Source organism: Ochotona curzoniae, unplaced genomic scaffold, assembly GCF_017591425.1.
Source record: "Ochotona curzoniae isolate NIBS_2020 unplaced genomic scaffold, NIBS_Ocur_1.0 scaffold_4701, whole genome shotgun sequence".
Taxonomy (NCBI): Eukaryota; Metazoa; Chordata; class Mammalia; order Lagomorpha; family Ochotonidae; genus Ochotona; species Ochotona curzoniae.
Window position 1 is genome coordinate 74,718,432 of NW_024467122.1, and position 18,432 is coordinate 74,736,863.

Below are 18,432 nucleotides of genomic sequence, written 5' to 3' on the forward strand. Positions count from 1 at the left end.
ATCCACTAGCTTTATGAAAAAGGTATTTCTTGTAATAGGGTCCAACCAAATAAAGTCAAGATCAGGGCTAGGACCAGGAGCATGCAAGTGTAGCCCTGCAAGGGGCCGAGCCACTCCCTTCCCTGGGAATCTCCCTGAGCAGAGAGACCCAGCCCTGGAACCCGCACGCGTCTGTTGCTATTGTTGTCACAAAGGGGATATGTGAGCACCTGCTCACAGCTTAACTGTGCGAGCAACAAACTGCTGCATTCGTGAGCTATGTCCCCAAAGCCAGTAGTCCGAGCCCTGACCACTCACTTTCACCATGGTTACAGGCTGCCTGACAGTTGGGCATAAGTGATAAGCAGTTGTAAATGACAGATATAAACTTTGACGCAACCAAGCGAGATTATATTTTATAGTTTCTTCATTCTCATCTAATTATTCAGAATCTATAAAGAGTGACACTGATGGCCCTGACCCTTGGCTGTGCCACTGTGTGCACATAAAATAGGCAGACAGGCAAGCTCAGGGCAGTCCCCACCCAATCCCTACCTCCTACCCCATCAAGTCATTGCTCCTCAGGGAGTGGTCCAGAGCTGAGGAGCTGAGGGCATAGCAAGTGTGAGAGGGGTCATCTGCATGCCCAGGGGAGATGCTGTATGTCACCATCTTTTTGAGGGGATGTTGGGCAGATGCTTTCGGTCCCAGTGACCTTTAAACCCACAATATGTTCTGAGCTGCAGAGTTAATGAAAGGGCTCCAAATGCGGTAGCCTGAAACATGAAAGTCCACCCTGACACTTGATCACCTTCCAGGGCTACCAGGAAGTGAAAGGAAACTCACCTAGGAGGTGGAGGGGGTCCTGCTGCAGATGCCTCCTGGACCAGGCACTGCCCCCTCTCCTCCCAGCTGCTCTACACGTCGGAATGCGGGGGTGGGAGAGAAAGTTATTCTGGACCACTGGGCCTGGGAATGCCAGAAGCAGTGAGGCCTGAGCCCCACATGGTCCGGGAGGTCAGTTGGCCATGGCTCAGGTCACAGGCTTCCTGGAACTAAGATGCAACTGTGGCCATCCTTGTCCTGCACCCTGAGGGACTGGTGCAATTATTTCCTCTGCCTCCTATATCCAGCCATAGCTCGGGCCTTTATTTGTAACACTTTATTTGTGCTGGTAGCTTGTTATTTTTCATTACTGTTGGCTTTTTTTTTCTTAAGATTTATTTGTTTTTAATTGGAAAGGCAGATTAACAAGGTTAACAGAGAAAGAGGAAAAGATCTTCCATCTACTGGTTCATTTCCCAGTGTCCTCAACAGCCAGAACTGACCCAATCTGAACGAGCCAGGAGCTTCTTCTGTTTCTTCCACATGGGTACGGGCTCCCAAGGCTTTGAGCCGTCCTCCACTGCTTTCTCAAGTAACAACCAGGGAGCTGGATGGGAAGTGGAATAGTCAGGACACTGATCTATGCCATATGGGATCCTGGTACTTTCAAGAGGAGGATTAGCCAATTGAACCATTGCACTAGGCCCTTACATGTTTTTTAAGGTGCTCATCATCACCATCAGTATCCTTCTAGTCACCTGTGGGTAAAACCCACACAATGTGCCTAACGAGCTCCATTCCCCTGCCTTCGCCACCCATTCAGCAGCCGAGCTCTTCCTAAGCTTTCAGCACTTGCCAGGTGTCTCCAGTTCACACTTCTTTTCTGTCACTGTGGTCAGCACACTGCTTCACCACTCTTGTCCAAACCTCTTGGTGGTTTTCTTCTCCTGATCTGTCTGCAGGGGGCTTCTTCCTGAGAGCCATCTTGTGGTTTGCCATGCCTCTCCCTGCACCCCTCCTCCCGCCCAGCCTATTCTCCCATCCTCCCATCTTATGCCCTTCCCCACACATTTCTTCCCTCTTCCTTCCCACTAAGAGGTATATTTGCACAGCAGCCCCCTCAGTCAAGACTTGAAGCACCAGGGGCATGCTGGCCCTGGTAACCCATGGTAGTTAAACCCCAGGTGGTGTAGATATATTTCACCATAGCCCACCAGGTGCACAGGTAGAATAGAGCTCGGGTTTTCATTTTGAATTGGTTGACCACGTTTTGGGGATGAAATGATAAAGGTCCCTGCCCTTTCCCATATGAGGGTCCTTGAGAGCATCATCATGGAATCAGACACTGCCTGCTTTCCATCTGACAGTGTGTTGCCTTGCTGCTCTCTCATTTTTTTTTTAATGATTTTTTATTGGAAAGGCAGATATACAGAGAGGAGAGACAGAGAGGAAGATCTTCCATCCCATGATTCACTCCCCAAGTGAGCACAACGGCCGATGCTATGCCGATCCGAAGCCAGGAGCCTCTTGCGGGTCTCGCACGTGGGTGCAGGGTCCCAAGGCTTTGGGCCATCCTCGACTGCTTTCCCAGGCCACAGGCAGGGAGCTGGATGGGAAGTGAGGCTGCCGGGATTAGAACTGGTGCCCATATGGGATCCCAGGCGTGTAAGGCGAGGACCTTAACCACTTGCGCCACCGTGCCGGGCCTGCTCTCTCATTTTCTAATGTTCTTCTGTTCATGTGGCCTTCCCCTGGACGTATTTCATCATTGGTTGAGTAAGTTGCCACCGACCAAGTCTCAAAGGGCAGGACCTAGCACCATCTGCAATAGAATCCTGAGATGATGCTTAAAAAATACAGATTTAGCAGCCAGTTCTCGCACCACCCTCCAAATCAAAACCTTCAAATGGATGGCCCAGAAATTTGTATTTTGACAAAGCTTACCCAAGTGGTCTTTAATGTACACTGATATGCATCCCTAGTCACTGTATTAGGTTCTGTGGGAAGTTCTGTCTTGGTGAGCGTGGTTAAGCTTGGGGACCTCTCTGTGCTCCTGAGGTCCCTAGTGTTGGCCTGACCCAGGTGCTGCCACTGGTGTCACAGGATTTGCTGCCACGGTCTGTTTCTGACTGCACGCCATCACCCGGCCCCACCTAGCACCTGATGCAGGAGCTGAAAAAGCCAGTGTCAAATGGATGGTTGTGAGGCATTGTGCTGAAGTTTTATGGAGTAATCAGGTCAGCATAGATCCACCTTATCCAGAAACTGAGTGAACTCTAGGTAAGGGCTTGAGGCACACAAACGTGTCCGCATTCTGTGGTAGAACTTCACCTTGATGTATCTGATTGCTCCAAGGAGAATGGTTATATTCTTGGCCTAGTGTTTTAGTTTTAGCTTGGAACAATTGGGAATCCTATTCTTTGCCATCTACAACATACTAAGATATGAAGGAGTCAAGAGTAATTTACTCAGCCAGAATTTATTCCAACTTAGAAGTTTAAAAACTTCATGGAGCACTTTCACATACACTCTTTGAGGATTGCAGGATTCTGTTCCCACTGGGAGTGTTGCACTAAGAGTTTCCTGTGCTTTCTTCCTCAGGTTTCTGTGATGGCGAGCATGATGGGCATGGGGAAGGTAGGAATGCTTTGTGCCTCTCTGGCTATTCTTACTGCCTTCTCTCAACATTGCTAGCTCGTTGCCACTCAAAATTCTAGCTCACCACAGAATGTTGACAACCACCTGGTTTACTTTTCTGAGATACTCCAGAAAGTTATGGCCATGCTCCAGTCCATGCGTGTGGTCAGACCCCAGAGGCCCAGCGATCCCCCAAGTCACTCATCACTTGCAAACGTGAATGAGTCCTTCATGTCTTTCCTCCTCAACACCAGCCGAGTCTGTTCCAAAGATTTAGGGAGCTGGCCATCCAAACTGGAAATGCACAACACCAGGGAAATAAATGCACATTGGCTGCAACATGCAATTTTGAATTTCCCAGAAGAGGCTGTGCTTCATGGAGCTAAGTAAAATAATGTTAGAGAACCCTGCAAACAATGCTTAAGGTCATGGACAAGCACAGTCCATTCATTCATTCAGTAACCACAGCCCCCTTGAATCCTCTGTAATCTGAAGTTTCGTTTTCGTAGTCTGAGAATTAACAACAGTTAGGTTTCTGTTCATACATCAGGGAGCTAAGAGTCCTGAGACAAGGGACAGATGGGGAGCATCTTGTACCAGGACACAGTTCCCTGGCACCCTCCCCACTGGCTGCTTTTCCGGGTGAGCCACGCACGGAAAGGCCATGAAAACAATCAGGTGACGTTGACACATCAGTGAGCAGATGATCCGTGTGGACAGAAGTGAAGACATAGCTGCAAGGTTGTTTTATCCTTTCCCTGCTCCCCACCCCGTGAATTCTTTAAAGAATCCCCTGCAAAACCTGGATACAGAAAGCAATGGAAAAACCTGTGAATGTGTCAGAAAACAGCCCCTATATGGGCTAAGCTGTAACCCCCACTAGCACGAGCTGAAATTAGTGATGGGTCAGTCCCAGCCAGACTACAGCACCCACTGGAAATTGCCAAGGTGAGGCAGGCCATGCCAGACTGGGCCACAGCACCCAACCAGCACATGTGGGACCCAGCGGGGAAGGGGCAAAGCTAGTAGGGGGCTGTGTGGGGCTCCCATGCTGGACTACCATTCCCACTGGAGAGCATTGAGAGTTGGGATGGGGGCAACAACATCTGTTGGCCTCATGTGAGCTAGATTAGGGGAAAACCAGGCTGGGTTGACCGTTTCTACTGGTGCATGCATAAGCCAGAGTGAGTGTGGGTTGGTTGGTCTTTGCCGCAGCATCAACTGGCAGATACTAGCACTGGGGGCTAATTCTGTCAAGCCAAGCTGCAGAACTACCTGCAGAGTATAGGATCCAAGAGAGGGAATGGGCCCAGTAGGAAACAGTAGGCACCTCCCTCTAGGATTACCACTCTCACTGGTGAGCATGAGAACCAGGACTGGGGCAGGCATGACTAGACAGAGAGTGGCATCTGCCAGCAGGTATGTGGCCTGGATAGTGGGGCTGGTTGGATTGGACTAGGCTTCAGTGCACATTGACATGTATGAGTGCTGAATGGGATGTGGGACAGACTGGAGCAGTCTGCTGTACATACTGGCAGGCACAGGAACCAGTTCAGGGGGTAGGACTCATAGGGGTTATTAGAGGTCACTCTGACTAGGCTTCAGCTCCCACTGGTTTATGTGAAGGCCAAGTCTGTGGTGGGCAGGATTGGGCTGGGCTCCAACACCCATTGGTTTATGTAGAAGACAGGGCAGAACTGACTATGTGTGCATAAGCTGATTGGACAACAGACTGTACCAGATCCTGTATTGACAAGCACACAAGAACCAGGTTTGGGATCACTTCAGATGAAGTTTATTTGGGGATCCCCCCAACTGAATCACTGGACTCAGAGCCCAGTCCATGAAGAAAATTACAAATTCCATGGTCTGACCAAGGAGTGCATGTGTCAAAGCTGAGCTTCCTAAGGCTTAGAGCAGTGGGCAGCATATCCAGGTGCACATGGATGGAGGATATGGCAGTCCATTGGAGTCTGCATAGGAGACCTGATACCATGACAGAGGACAGAACAAATTGATCAACTACCCCAGCTAAGTGTTAGCAGTGATTATCTGAGAAAATGGAGACTATAGTGTGGACTATGTCAACCAGTGGATTCTGGAGTGATTTCATCATACTTGGAGTGGCAAGATCAGCAGTAATTCAGAACTGTTGAACTGTCAAAACCTCTTGAGCAGTGCCCTCAACATGACCCACATCAGGGACCCTGGGATGGTATCTAGTAGCTGTCCTCCATCTCAGGGTGCAGAGGTGTTTGGGAGGCTGGCTGTGGCTTCTGTGCTTGTCCCCTTCCCCCTCCCCCAGATACAGGAAGGAAAAAAAAAGAATGTGGAAATGGTGATCTCACCCACCTTCCTGTAGCCCTTGACCTCTATCACCCTAACCTACTATTATCAAAAATAAATATAAGTAATAAAGAAAAAAAGAAAACAGCCCCTGCCAAGACTCCTGGAGAGGGGCTGCACTTCTTTGCTCAGCCCCTGGGCCTGCCCTGGCCTCCAGCAGCCATGAGCACCCATGCTTACCTCCTGCAGTCAGCCAGTATGTCCCAGGCACTGCCCTTGCTGGCCACCTAGGAAACAAAGGCTTGTTTCCCTTTACCACCCAGGAGACATCTGAAGGAAAGATCAGTAAGTCATGGGCATGGAAGCTCTTGCAAAGACAGTGACTTGGGGATCAAGACTAAGAGCAAGTGACCTGCCAGTGACACACTGAAAAAGCCTGGGCTGCTGTGGTGGACATGCTGGTCCGTGCCTGCCTAGAGCACCAGTTCAGGCACACTCCAGCCCCATCTGTGCTTCATTTTATCCCCGTTGCCTGCAGCAGAACAGTGACCATACTGTGAGGCTTGCTTTGCACCCCCTGTTGTACCATCTACTCAGACCCACTGACATCTCCCTCGGCTCCCCACCCTTGGGTGAGCAGGCTAAGACAGGAAGCTGTTCAGGAGCTCCCCGGGGCCTCGTGACATTCCTGGTCTTGAGCCGTCACAGGTGACGAGCCCCTTCCTTCCTTCCTGACATCAGGTCAGGTCAGGTCAGGTTTGTTAATTCCTGAGGGCTGATCCTTGTCTCAGGGCCTGGAAGTCCTCCCTGGCTTTGTGGTTCAGCCTTTTTGTCTGCACACTGGGCTGGCTCAGGGTGTGGGAGCAGAAAGCCCTGAGGTAGTCCCTAGGGGTTGTCTCACAGAGGGTTTCAAGGCCAGTAGGGACTCAGGGAGCCTCAGCTGCCCAGTCTCAAGTCCTCAGGTTGCAGAGGCCCAGCACAGCTGGTCTCTCCCAGCTATTTGTGTCTCCTTGGCCTCCCCCTTTCACTCTCTCCTCCAAGCTGGCATGGAGGTCCCTGAGCTGGCCTCAGCTTTCCCCACATCAGTCCCTGCCCTTGCCCTCTGCTCAGGTGCCCCCAGTACCCACAGGGCTGCTTCCCCTGCCCTTGTTCCTAGCAGCTTCCTGGCTGCTTCCCTCCTACCAGGCAGTAGCTCTGTGCCCCATGGTGCTCTTATGGGCTCCCCTCCTTGAGGCAGGTCCCACCCTGCCCCACAATCGGTTTCTCAGGTTGAACTTGAGTGTCACTGGTCTCTGCTGCCGCCACACTAATACTTCAAAGCACCTTCCCCATTAGACAGACCATAAGTATTTCTTCAGTAAGTCATTTGTTTACAAAGAAGATTTAGCGAAAGGTAACACGGCTGCCTTCTAATGTAATCAATGTGCTGTTTTCCGCTCCTCTGTCTTGTAGTTGCGTCTTTTCCCAGCCCATTGAAAGAAGAGAATCTGTTAAATGTTCCAAAGCCACTGCCTAAACAGGTGTGGGAGACCAAGGAGGTGAGTGGGTAGTGGGCTGTGTGCTGCCACTGACCTCTGACACTCAGGAGCCGAAACAAGAGGGGGACAAGGAATGACACTTCCAGGGAGAAGTACCACAGTGGTGTTGATGAATTAGCATCCCAACCTGGCGACCTCCCCTTCCCATGAGGGATTACTCATCTGAAAAGCCCTCCCTCTCTCCCATGGCCTTGATGTTGCCCTGAGTTCTGAACTCTGCATACGTGTGTCACATCAATTTCTCTGCCCTCCAGAACTATTGCTGTACCAGATAACCCTTTTACACATTATTTATTTTTTAAAAGTTTATTCATTTTCTATAATATTTGGGAAACAGATCTTCCATCCACTGATTGACTCCCCCGCCACAAGTGGTCCCAACAGCCAGGGCTGGCCAGGCGGAAGCCAGCAGCCTGGAGCTGTCCTTCATGTGGGCAGCAGGGGGCTCTTGGTGCTCAGCTCAGCCTTTCTGCCCATAGAAGGGTGATTGTGACTTTGAGGGGAAGTGGAGCCATTCCAAACCTTCAGCTTATGTCACCGCCAGGCTGCTTAGGACTTAGGACCTGCGTCAGGCTCCTGTGTTAGTTCTCATTAGTGCAAAGGGCATCTGAGAAGTTGTGGGTTTCGTATTTGTTTTAGACAAGAGGTACACAGTGTTTAAGCTTTTGATGGGAGGTGAAGGGGGGATGGCAACACGAGAGGACCCACCGCACTGTGAGAGACACAGGGGCCTTCTATCAAAGGCAACTCTGACTTGTCCAGCCAAGAGGCTGATGCCCGACGGGTGCTAACCTCCCCAGGATGAGGTGGCTTGTGCAGCACAATCCAACCTTCCTGGTGCCTGTCCTCGCACAGAAGTACTTGCTGCCTTCTGGCATTCGCTCCTGGTTGACTCCTCCTGTTTTGTTTCCCATCTCCTTCCCTTCCCCTCAGACAGGTGCACAAGGCCCCTGGGCCACCCGTGTCCCACATGAATGCTTGGGCTCCACTCCCAACTCCAGCTTCCTGTTAACACAGACCCTATTTAGAAGATTGTGAGTTTTTGGTTTGTGTTTTGCGCTAAATTAAGCTTAGCTTTTTAAAAGTAGATATTTATTTGAAAGACATAGTTTGGGCCCACAATGGTCCTCACCTTGCATACATGGAGATATCATATAGGTATCAGTTCATGTCCTGGCTGCTCCACTTACCATCCAGCTCTCTGCTTGTGGCCTGGGAAACCCATGTAGGATGGCCTAAAGCCTTGGGATTCTGCACCCATGTGGGAGACCCAGAAGAAGCTCCTGGCTTCAGATCAGCTTAGATTTCACCATTGTGACCACTTGGGGAGTGAACCAGTTGGTGGAAGAGCTTTGTCCTCTCTGTAAATCTGCCTTTTCAATAAAAATAAATTGGAAGGAAGGAACGCACAAAGAAAGACAGACAAGCAGTTACACAGAGAGAGGGGTAGACACAGAGAAAGATCTTCCAAATGCTGATTCACTCCCCAGGTGGTCATAATGACTGGATTTGGCTGATCCAAAACCAGAAGACAGGAGCTTCCTCTGGAGCTTCTGTGTGGGTGCAGGGTCCAAGGACTTGGGGCATTCTCCACTGTCTTCCCAACCCATTAGCAGGTAGATGGATCAGAAGAATAGCAGCCAGGATTTGAAGCCTTAAGGAATGTCAGAGCCACAAGTGGCAGCCTGACCATAGCACCACTCCCAATAAACTTACTGCTTAATTCCATTTTTCCATGAGCTTTTTAAAGTACAGTAGTACTTTAAAATAGTTCCATGTGTAAAACATTGGCCTTGTGGAAGGAAATAATACATACCACCTAAAAGACGCATGAATGAAATATCAAAATAAGAGAGCTGATTGCCGTGAGGCCTCCCTGACACCCAGGAAGTGTTCAGCCACTCTGTGGCACGGGCTGGCGCTACTGGGACTTTCCACCTTCCCAGTGAGTGAGGCCGGCTCTCTTCTCTCTTCGCAGATTCAGTCGCTGTCAGGGCGGCCTCGGTCCTGCGACGTGGGAGGCGGCAAGTAAGTGATGCTGCGTCTGGCTGTGTTGTGGGGGCGGGGGAGTTCTGAAGGCTTCATGTCACCGCACAGCTCTGCAGAAACCCAAGGCACCGCATTTCCATGTGGAACACCAGATTGGCCCTTGAGTTTCCTCAGTTTAAAATCACAAAACTACTGCAGTCACAAAGCTACTGCCTAGCGGCCAGGCACATGGAAGTGACATCAGAGAGCAACACTCAACTGTGCACTTAAGCGTGGTCAGCATGGTGAACGCTAGGGTATGTGTGTTGTACACCGTCACTTAGAAATGGAAGATGAGGAAATAAGGAAATGGGCAGCATAGTTTCTAGGAAAACATTCATTAATTAATGCAGTTAATGGTAGTATCCAGCTTCAGTCCCTGAGACATTTGAAAAATGAGAACACATCTTGCACAAAAATGGAGGCTAAGGAAGGCCAGGCAGTAATTCCACAGGAGGAGAGGATGCCCTGGGCACCGAGTCAGATGCAGAGGTTGGACAGGGCAGCTACTCCTGGCCACCAACTACCCTGGGGGGAACATTCCCTGCCTCAGAGGAGATTCAGTGCTCATGTCAGCAGAGGGTGACGGTGGCTGGTCCAGGACCTCGTCAGGCATGCTTGCTGGTGAGCAAGCAGGCTTTCGTTGGGCAGGCGTTTTCTTTCCACTGCACAGTGCTCCTTCACCCTCCTTTCCACACCTTCAATCCCCCGATATCAGCCCTACTGACCCGTGTCCCTAGCACAGAACCCAACTGATCTCAGAGTGGGCAGCTCTGAGGTCTCAACTTCTTTTCCTAATTTGACGTTTCATTTTAGTAAGCCTAATCCATAAATATGGCATCTGAAAGATAAAGCTCACATCCACTTTTTCTGTGACAGTCAGCTTGCTTCCACAGTTCACCCCATCCACATCCTGATTTTCCCATCAAGAACGAACTATCCTGGACCTCCATCTCCCATTGCAGGTGGGGATGCTCCCCCAGTCCCTGCCCTGTCTGGGGTCTGCCGCCTCTACCCATGGCCTTCTTTGCGGCTTTGGAATCCTTAGCCACGGCTGTTTCCAAAATGACTTCTGGCCTTATTTGAAAAGCAGGGAGACAGAGACAGACAAATGCCAAGGGAGCTGAAACTGATAGGCAGGACCCCTACCCAGGTCTCCTATGAGGACGACTGGAGCCCCAGTTCCTTGGCCATCAGCTGCTACCTCAACAGGTCTTCATGGACAGGGAGACAGACTAGAAGCCTTGCTGAGACTCAAACCCAGAAACTGTGATATCAGATTCAGACAACTCGAGCAGTCTCAACTGCCGCACTGAACACTGCCCTCAGCCGCACCTGCAGGAAGAACATTTCCTCTTAAGGCCTTCCCACCCCTTGTCTACATCTTGGCCTGGTCTCTACCTCTACCAGGCCCGTGGAACTGTCTGGAACATCACTGACAACCTCCAGGACCCCATTGGATGGGTGACATTCCTGCCGCATGTCAACCCATGTGACAGAGATCCCAGGGGTCTAGAGTGGAGTTCACCATCTTGGCCCTCCCCTGGCCTGCCCCCTAATCTGCTCATTTCCCTCCTGGGTCGTTGTCTTGTAGTGGCCCCGCCAGTCTCCATGCCAAACCCCAGGTGTCCTCCTAGGTTCCATCCCCTTGGGCCTGGCTGTGCATCCAACAGCAGCATAGCTCATTGCTCTGCCTCCAGACATCCTCCCCTTTCTGAGAAGGACAGAGCTGTCCTTCGCTGCTACCTGCCTTCCCCCATGTTCTCAATGTGTCTCTACAGCCCCACCTCTCTCCTTCACCCTCTCCTCCTAAGCTTGCCCCTGTCAGGGCCTCATGGTTCCCAGGGTGTGGTGTGGCTTCACACTTGGCTGCTCCTGCCCTGCCATGAACTCTGCCCACAGTGAGCTTGCCTGCCCAGGTCACCTGAGTTCTGCCTTCAGCTTGGCGAGGACATCCCCCAGGAAAGCCCACTGGTCAGTCCCTTCATGCTGGACACATCCAGCTTTTGTCCAGGGCCTGCTTGGTGGCACTGCACCATGAGTTACCTTCTTGTAGCTCAGTCATGGCTCTGTTGCAGCTCCACTAAGCCTGTGTATTAAATAAATAATAAGCTTTCATTGGAAAAATGCATACAGAGGAGAGACAAAAGATATTTCACCCACTGGTTCATTCCCCAAGTAGCTGCAACAACTAGAGCTGAACTAATCTTAAACCAAGAGCCAGGAGCTTCTACTTTGTCTCCCAAGAGAGTACAGGGTGCCAAGGTTTTGGGCCATCCTCTACTGCTTTCCCAAGCCACAAGCAGGGAGCTGGATCATAAATGAAGGAGCCAGGATTTGAACAAGTGCCCATATAGAATGCTGGCACTACAAGCAGAGGATTAGCTTGTTATCCCATGGGGCCGGCCCTTCTGTCAAGCCTCTGGAAGCCAGTGGCTAGCACCTGCAGCATGTGCCAAATTGGGGAAGCTGTCCTCAGTCTCGTTCATTCATCAGCTCCCACGTCTCAAGCCAACGAGCCTTCTCAGTCATTCTCTTCTACAGTCACTCTGCACTTGGCCCAGCACAGGCCTGGGGACCGCAGGAGACACTGCTGCCTGGGCTGCCCTCCACCCTGACCACAGCGGCATTGCTAAGAGCCATCCTCCAGCCCTCCAGCTTGCCCTGCACAGTAGCGGCCTCCTCCCTGTGTTCCTTCCCTCCCCTGTCTCCCTGTCTCACCCCTGTGCCCCTCACTTCCCTTGTTCCTAGCCCTGACACTGGTGCCAGCCTCCTTACTGTGCTGGATACTCGACCAAGCCTTCCCTCCGCAGCCCACCCTGATGTGGACAATTTGGGCTATGGGGCCCCCAGGGCCACTTGTACCTGCTGGCTGTACCCAGCTCTTCCCGGCCTTGACATGGAGGGCTTCCAGCTGGGTTGCATCTGTAGGCTCACCCCGAATATCACACCTGCCTTGCAGTGAGCTCCACTCCCTGGGTTCTGCCCTTTCCAGCTGCCATGGGATATGAGGGTCAGAGGAGCTGCCACCTGTGCACTCTCTCAGGGTCTCAGGGATGGCTGGGGGTGACACAGGCCTGCACTGTCCCTTATGTGTAGGTACACTCATTGAAAATAGTAATAATAGTAATGTATCCTGAAATTGAAGAACATCTATTCCCCCAGAGAGAAATTTATTCTTGGTAGGAAAATCGGGGCCCAGAGAACCCTCATGAGCATAAAACGGTGGCTTGCATCTTATAATTTGTAATTTTCAAAGTGCTCTGGCATCCCTCCCCTAATCTGGCCTTCTCCTAACCTGGCTGGGCACAGGTGGCCTCACCCACGTAATGTGAAAGGAAAGGAGATGTCACACCAGAGCTCTGAGCATGGGGGTCAGGGCGAGGTGCTTTGCGGGGCCTGTTCCCAGCTGCCAGGTGCACCTTGGAACGGGATGCTCGCCTGTCTCCTTGCAGTGCTTTTCCACATAACGGTCAGAACATGGGGCTCTCGCCCTTCCTGGGGACTCTGAACACAGGCGGCTCCCTCCCGGATCTCACCAACTTGCACTACACGGCGCCCCTGCCAGCCTCCCTGGATGCCAGCGACCATCTGTTGGGCAGCACCAGCATGGGCAACAGTGTGGGCAATCTGCCCGCTGCAATGACCCACCTGGGGATACGAAGCTCATCTGGTAAGTACCCCCTGCTGGAGGCCCCCAGTTAGGTGAACAAGAAAGGGACCCTGAGCTAGCAGATAGGGGGATGTGAAAGGATGTCCCCTCCTGTCACTTTGTGTACACCTTGGGTCTTTAAAGTAGTGAGCCAGAGGCAGGAGGGAGTCCTTTGTCATCTTGAGGCCCAGGAGATGGGGCTTAGCATTCCCAGCTAACATTCGGAATGTGCTTCCTGTCTTGCAGGGCTCCAGAGTTCCCGGAGTAACCCCTCCATCCAGACAACGCTCAACAAGATGGCACTGGCCTCGCCCCTCAACAGCCATCCGCAGCCCTCAGCCACCAACACTTCCACCCTCCACCCTTCACTCCGGCTTTTCTCCCTCAGCAACCCATCTTTGCCCACTACAAACCTGAGTGGCCCCTCCCGGCGCCGGCAGCCACCTGTCAGCCCCCTCACACTCTCTCCAGGCCCAGAAGCACATCCCAGCTTCGGCAGACAGCTCTCTTCCAGCAGCCCACTGAACCCCTACCCTGCCTCTCAGGTACACCCCGCCCCAGCCACTTATAGTGAGACCCCAGGCCGTTGTGGCTTCACTCTGTGTGCTCGTGCACAGTCCGTTCCCTTAACACCAAACCCAAGGGAGAAGAGGACTGGGCTGGGTAGAGGGCTGCAGTAACTTCTACACAGTGCAAGGCTGTGTATTCATGGCAGTGTGCATGGACTTGCAAGTCTGGATTTGGGAGCAAGGGCAGCCTGCAGACTGTGCAACTCAGGTTCGTGCAGACTAGGCAACAAGTCAGGGAAGGCTTGGAAAAGCAGAGGCTCTGTAAATAGTAAGGTCTAGGAGCCCACAGGATATTCCACCCCTATTCCACAGGGAGCCCAGGGCCTCCCTGTGATGGTAGAAGGGCCAAGACCATGTTCTGCCTGTCCCCAAGGCAGGAGGTGTGAGGAGTGTATGTGTACAGGGGTCAGACAAGCCTACTTAGCATGGCTGCTTTCAGAGATCCAGAGTGAACACATTATATTCTGATGCACTTTGTTTTGTACATTTTTAACCTGCTGGTCCCTCCCTGGGTACAGTGTAACATCATTAACCACTCCTCCAAATGAGCAGTGAGGTGGAGCAGAGGAGTTAATGGAAGCCTGTGAGAAGCCAGAGAGGACTCTGTCAATCACCTGTCCCCTCTGGGAGCGGCTGGCCGTGTAGCTCATAACTTCCCCCTGGCCTTGGTCACCGTGCTGCCTTCATTTCTGCTTGTGTGATTGGGATGTCGAGGCCCAGGAGCTCTTCCCTACTCACTGTATGTGAAGGCGCCTTAAGAGGTTGAAAACAATCACTGCTCTTCCTGCATATGTGTTCCGTCTTCCTGAAGGGCTTATTCTGAAACAGCAGCTGCCTTCTCTCGGCTCTATTTCTCTTCCCACTACCCTGAGGGGCCGCTTGGAGCCTTTCTAGCTGATCTCCTTGGGATGACCGTACTAGTTAAATATCTGCTCTAGATTGTTGGTCAGCCATCATCTGGTCATGGGTCCTGATACCCTGCAACTTTCCCACAACCCCCACCTCTCTCTCTCTCTCTCTCTCTCTCTCTCTCTCTCTCTCTTTCTCTCTCTCTTACACACACACACACACACCTACACCTACATGTTTTCATTTCTTAAGATTCATTTTATTTATTTCAAGAGTGAGGAAGGGACAGAGAGCAATATCTTCCATCAGCTGATTCACTCCCAAGGCGGCCACAACAGTTAGAGCTGGGATGGTCTAAAGCCAGGAGCTAGCAACTTCCTCTAGGTCTCCCATGTGGGTGCAGAGACCCAAGGCCTTGGACTGCCCTCAACTGCTTTCCCAGGCCACAAGCAGGGTGCTGGATGGGAAGTGGAGCATCTTCACCATGATGAGGAGGAGGTCTGGTTTCACCCATCTTGCTGCTTCCTGTCCTGAAAGGACTCAGACCTGACTGTGCCACATGTGTATGTGTGTTTGCCCACAGATGTTGTCTCCCGATCGAGGCCCACTTGCCTTCCTGCCCACAGAAGCGCCAGCCCAAGTGTCCCCGCCACCCCCTTACCCCACAGCCCATGAGCTGCCCCAACCTGTCCTGCAGCAACCCCCTACCCAGGAGCCCCCTGTTCAGCAGCCCCAGGCAGCATCGTCAGACTTCCAGCTTCTCCAACCCCAGGTGGGTCCCAGCATGGGGCGTCAGCAAGGAGTGAGTGGGTTTGGCATATGCTGAGGTCCAAGCTAACACCTCTGTTTCCTGTCCCCCAAAGGGCTCATCTTTAACCAGCTTCTTCCCTGACGTGGGCTTCGACCAACACTCCCTTAGGCCAGCCACAGCCTTCGCTCAGCAGGTGCTTGTTCTGACACCCCTCCTACCCACCTCAGCACACATACTGCACTGTGGGTAGAACTTGAGTACAGTATCCTGGGCACCCCATGACCCTGCTGTGTGTTCTGGGGCTCCAACAACCTTGAGTTCTCCCTGATCCTCAAATGCAGTGCCCCCACCTGCCACAGCAACCAGGTAGTGACGCCCAGGAGCATGGGTGGGGGGCCTTGGACAGGGACGGGGCCCCTCTTCCCCACCCCATGGAGCTGCTCCACCCACACTCAGTGTCCACCTGCCTGTATTCCCACAATGGCCCCTAGGGCTGCAGGCAGGTGGGATTCAGTACTCAACAGGTGCCTGCCCTCCATGTCCCCAGGTGCCCCTGGTGCAACAAGGTCCCCGAGGAGAACCGCAGGACACGTTCCAGCTGAGGTCAGCCTTGTACTCCAGCTGCGGGAGCTTCCCGCCCACCCTGCTGACGGGTGAGTGGTGAGTGTGGGTCACGCCCCACTACTCCCTGCATGTCCCCACCCTGACCCACAGATACCCCTGTGAGAGCTTATCCCATGTGGCCTCTGTACGGCTCCTGTTAGAGAGGCAGCTGCCCGCCCCAGGGAGTGGTGCAGCTGCTGCCAGGATAGTCAATCATAGGTGATTGGCAGCCCTTCAGAGGGACACGCCCTGCAGAGCTGGATCCTGGTCCACGAGGCTGGGGGACTGGGCCCTGGGGGTCTCTAGGTCCTCGAGCCACCTCATCTGCCCTCTCATCACCCCTTCCAGAAGACTCGGGCTCCAGCCTGTTCAAAGAGCTTGGCAGCACCCTGACCGGGATGCCCGAGGTCAACCTGAATGTGGACGCACCCTTTCCCTTGGAGGAGGAGCTGCAGATTGAGCCCCTGAGCCTGGACGGACTCAGCATGCTGAGTGACTCCAGCATGGGCCTGCTGGACCCCGCCGTGGAGGAAACCTTTCGGACTGACCGCCTGTGAGCCACCCACCTACCCGTCTGCCTGCCTGCCTGCCAGGGCTGGGAGCCTGCCAGCAACGGGACTGCGGCCCCTCGGCCTGTAGCTCCCTGCTTCCAGATGGGCTGCATCCCAGGCCCTGTCGTAGGCTGCAGCGGCGCACACTGTGCCTTCATCTCTGTGACCTCCCGTCTCTTCTCGCCGTCCAGTACAGAGCCCAGGAGTCTGGGTCATGCTCAGAGCCTGCCATCTCTATCAGCATGGAGGAAGGGCCCAGGGTAGGGGGCAGGCGGGGGCTGCTGCCCATGGCACAGGCTCAGTGGGAAGCCCCAGGCTCTAGCCTGAGCCCGTGCCTCCCAATTGAATGATCGACCTTCACAGTTGGAGGCTTTGCAGGGCTCAACTGGTAATGGGGCTCCGTGCTTGCTGGGGAAAGCTCAGCCCTGGCACAGGGACTCAGTTCCCAGCCCCTGGCTCCCAGCCCCTTTTCTGCTGCTTAGCCCACCTCTCCCTGGTCCCAGGGGGGAAAAAACAGTTCTTCTCAGTCAGCAAGAAAGGCCCTGGGTGCCCCATGCTCACTCCCAGCAGCCCACAGCCTCCCTTGTGCCAACTGTACATTCACAGCTCCCCCACCCCCAGCGTGTCCTACAGGCCCACAGCCCCACTTGGGGACCCCAGCTGCCTACCAGGCCGGCGCTTGGCGACAGACTCACTGGGAGCTGGCCTGTCCCATGCTGGGTCTTCTCAGAGCCTCAGCTGCCTCTTACTGCCCTTCTAACACCAGGGGATTGCGTCTGTGCCCCAGCCCTGTCGCCCCTCCCCAGGCCTACCTGCAACCCTTCCCACTCAGGTTTCTCTGGAGACTAGCTTTGCACAAACACAAAGGCCTGATTGCTGGGACCCCCATGAACCCTAAGATTGGCCCTCGAACAGGAAGCGTGAAGGGGACAAAGCCTGCCAGGCCCATGAGGCCAGGGTCTGGGCAAAGATCAGGTAGCTGGGGATGGAGAGAACCCTTCAGAAGGCAAGGAAGGTGCTGAAAGCTTCGCGGGAACAGCCACTGGCCTGCCAGGGGCTCCGAGGTGGTCACCAAGGGTTGCCCAGCTGCTGCCCTCAGAACTGCACCCTGATTTCCGGTGAGGCTGACAGGCACCTCCGCCCTCTCCCAAACTCCAATACCAGGGTTTCTCCAACTCTCCGCAGCCAGCCCAGCACCCTCACAGCCAGACTTTGGAGAAGACCCCCACCTGCGTTAGGCCCCCTGCCTCCCAATCCTTGTGGAGGTCCCAAAAGGCTGACTAGGTGACAAGGATTGTGAGGGAGTCAGCCCCTTCTCTCTGTCTCCCCCTACCCCGGTCAGAGGTCCCCAGTCCCTGCTTGGCTTCTCAGGATCCAGCGGCAGTGTTCTTGTCCTGCCGTGGCAGCCTTTGCCTAGTGCCTTACCTGTGGGGACCCCTGCACCTGCCCACACAACAAGGGGCTCCACTGCCAGCATATACTGATTCTGCCCAGGTCTGCTCCGTCCTGGGCACCTGCAGCCCTCCTGCCCATGCCAGCTGACTTGTCACTGTACTCATATACCCGGCAGCTACACAGCGTGGGGCCACAGCCCAGGACCAGGGTGCTGGGCCTCCCATCTGTGGGCACCCCCACCAGACCCCCGCCAGTGCCCTAACTCCCGGGCCCATGGAGCAATATTTAAAGATTGGACTTTGTATAAAGTAGCTTCCAGGTTTTGTAACGCGTCATTTTACATCTTTCGTAATTAAAGGCAGCACCAGAAGGTCGTATGCACTGGGTGTCTTCCTCAGCCTGGGCGATGTGAGCAGGGGAAGGGAGCACCCCCACTGCAGTTGTGGTCCCCAGCCCAGCAGCAGACCTCTGGGGCTGGCCCTGCCATGTGCCTGCTGTGGTCAGCACCCCTCTGAGTCCAAGACCTCTTGACATCCCTGCCCACCCCGGTCCTGTCTCAGAGATGACCCCCACCTCACCCTTCTTAGCAGCAGCCACGGGCACCCTGCCACCAGGCTCCACTCTTCAGGCCTCAGCTCATCCCCCAGGAGCCGACGCCTGGCACCCATGCCCCCTTATCCTTCATGCCCTGCCTGCCCACCACCTGCCTGGTCCACCTTCCTACCCTCATCTCTCAATCTCCCCACCCCAAGCACATGACTGGCCTCAG

General features: G+C 53.6%; 1 protein-coding gene across 3 annotated transcripts in view; it reads left to right on the forward strand.

Annotated features, from left to right (window-relative positions):
• CRTC3 (CREB regulated transcription coactivator 3) overlaps positions 1-18,030 on the forward strand; it is an 88,692-nt gene extending 70,662 nt beyond the window's left edge. The window contains exons 7-15 of one of the 3 annotated variants that reach the window (XM_040969840.1): positions 3,406-3,441; positions 7,180-7,265; positions 9,244-9,293; positions 12,749-12,966; positions 13,192-13,490; positions 14,947-15,135; positions 15,227-15,307; positions 15,662-15,767; positions 16,066-18,030. In XM_040969840.1, the coding sequence (XP_040825774.1) occupies positions 3,406-3,441; positions 7,180-7,265; positions 9,244-9,293; positions 12,749-12,966; positions 13,192-13,490; positions 14,947-15,135; positions 15,227-15,307; positions 15,662-15,767; positions 16,066-16,274 (1,274 nt within the window). In that variant the 3' untranslated portion in view covers positions 16,275-18,030. The remainder of the gene's footprint in view (positions 1-3,405; positions 3,442-7,179; positions 7,266-9,243; positions 9,294-12,748; positions 12,967-13,191; positions 13,491-14,946; positions 15,136-15,226; positions 15,308-15,661; positions 15,768-16,065) is intronic. The other 2 variants (XM_040969841.1, XM_040969842.1) reach the window with 2 other exon arrangements.
• The last annotated feature ends 402 nt before the right edge of the window (positions 18,031-18,432 follow it).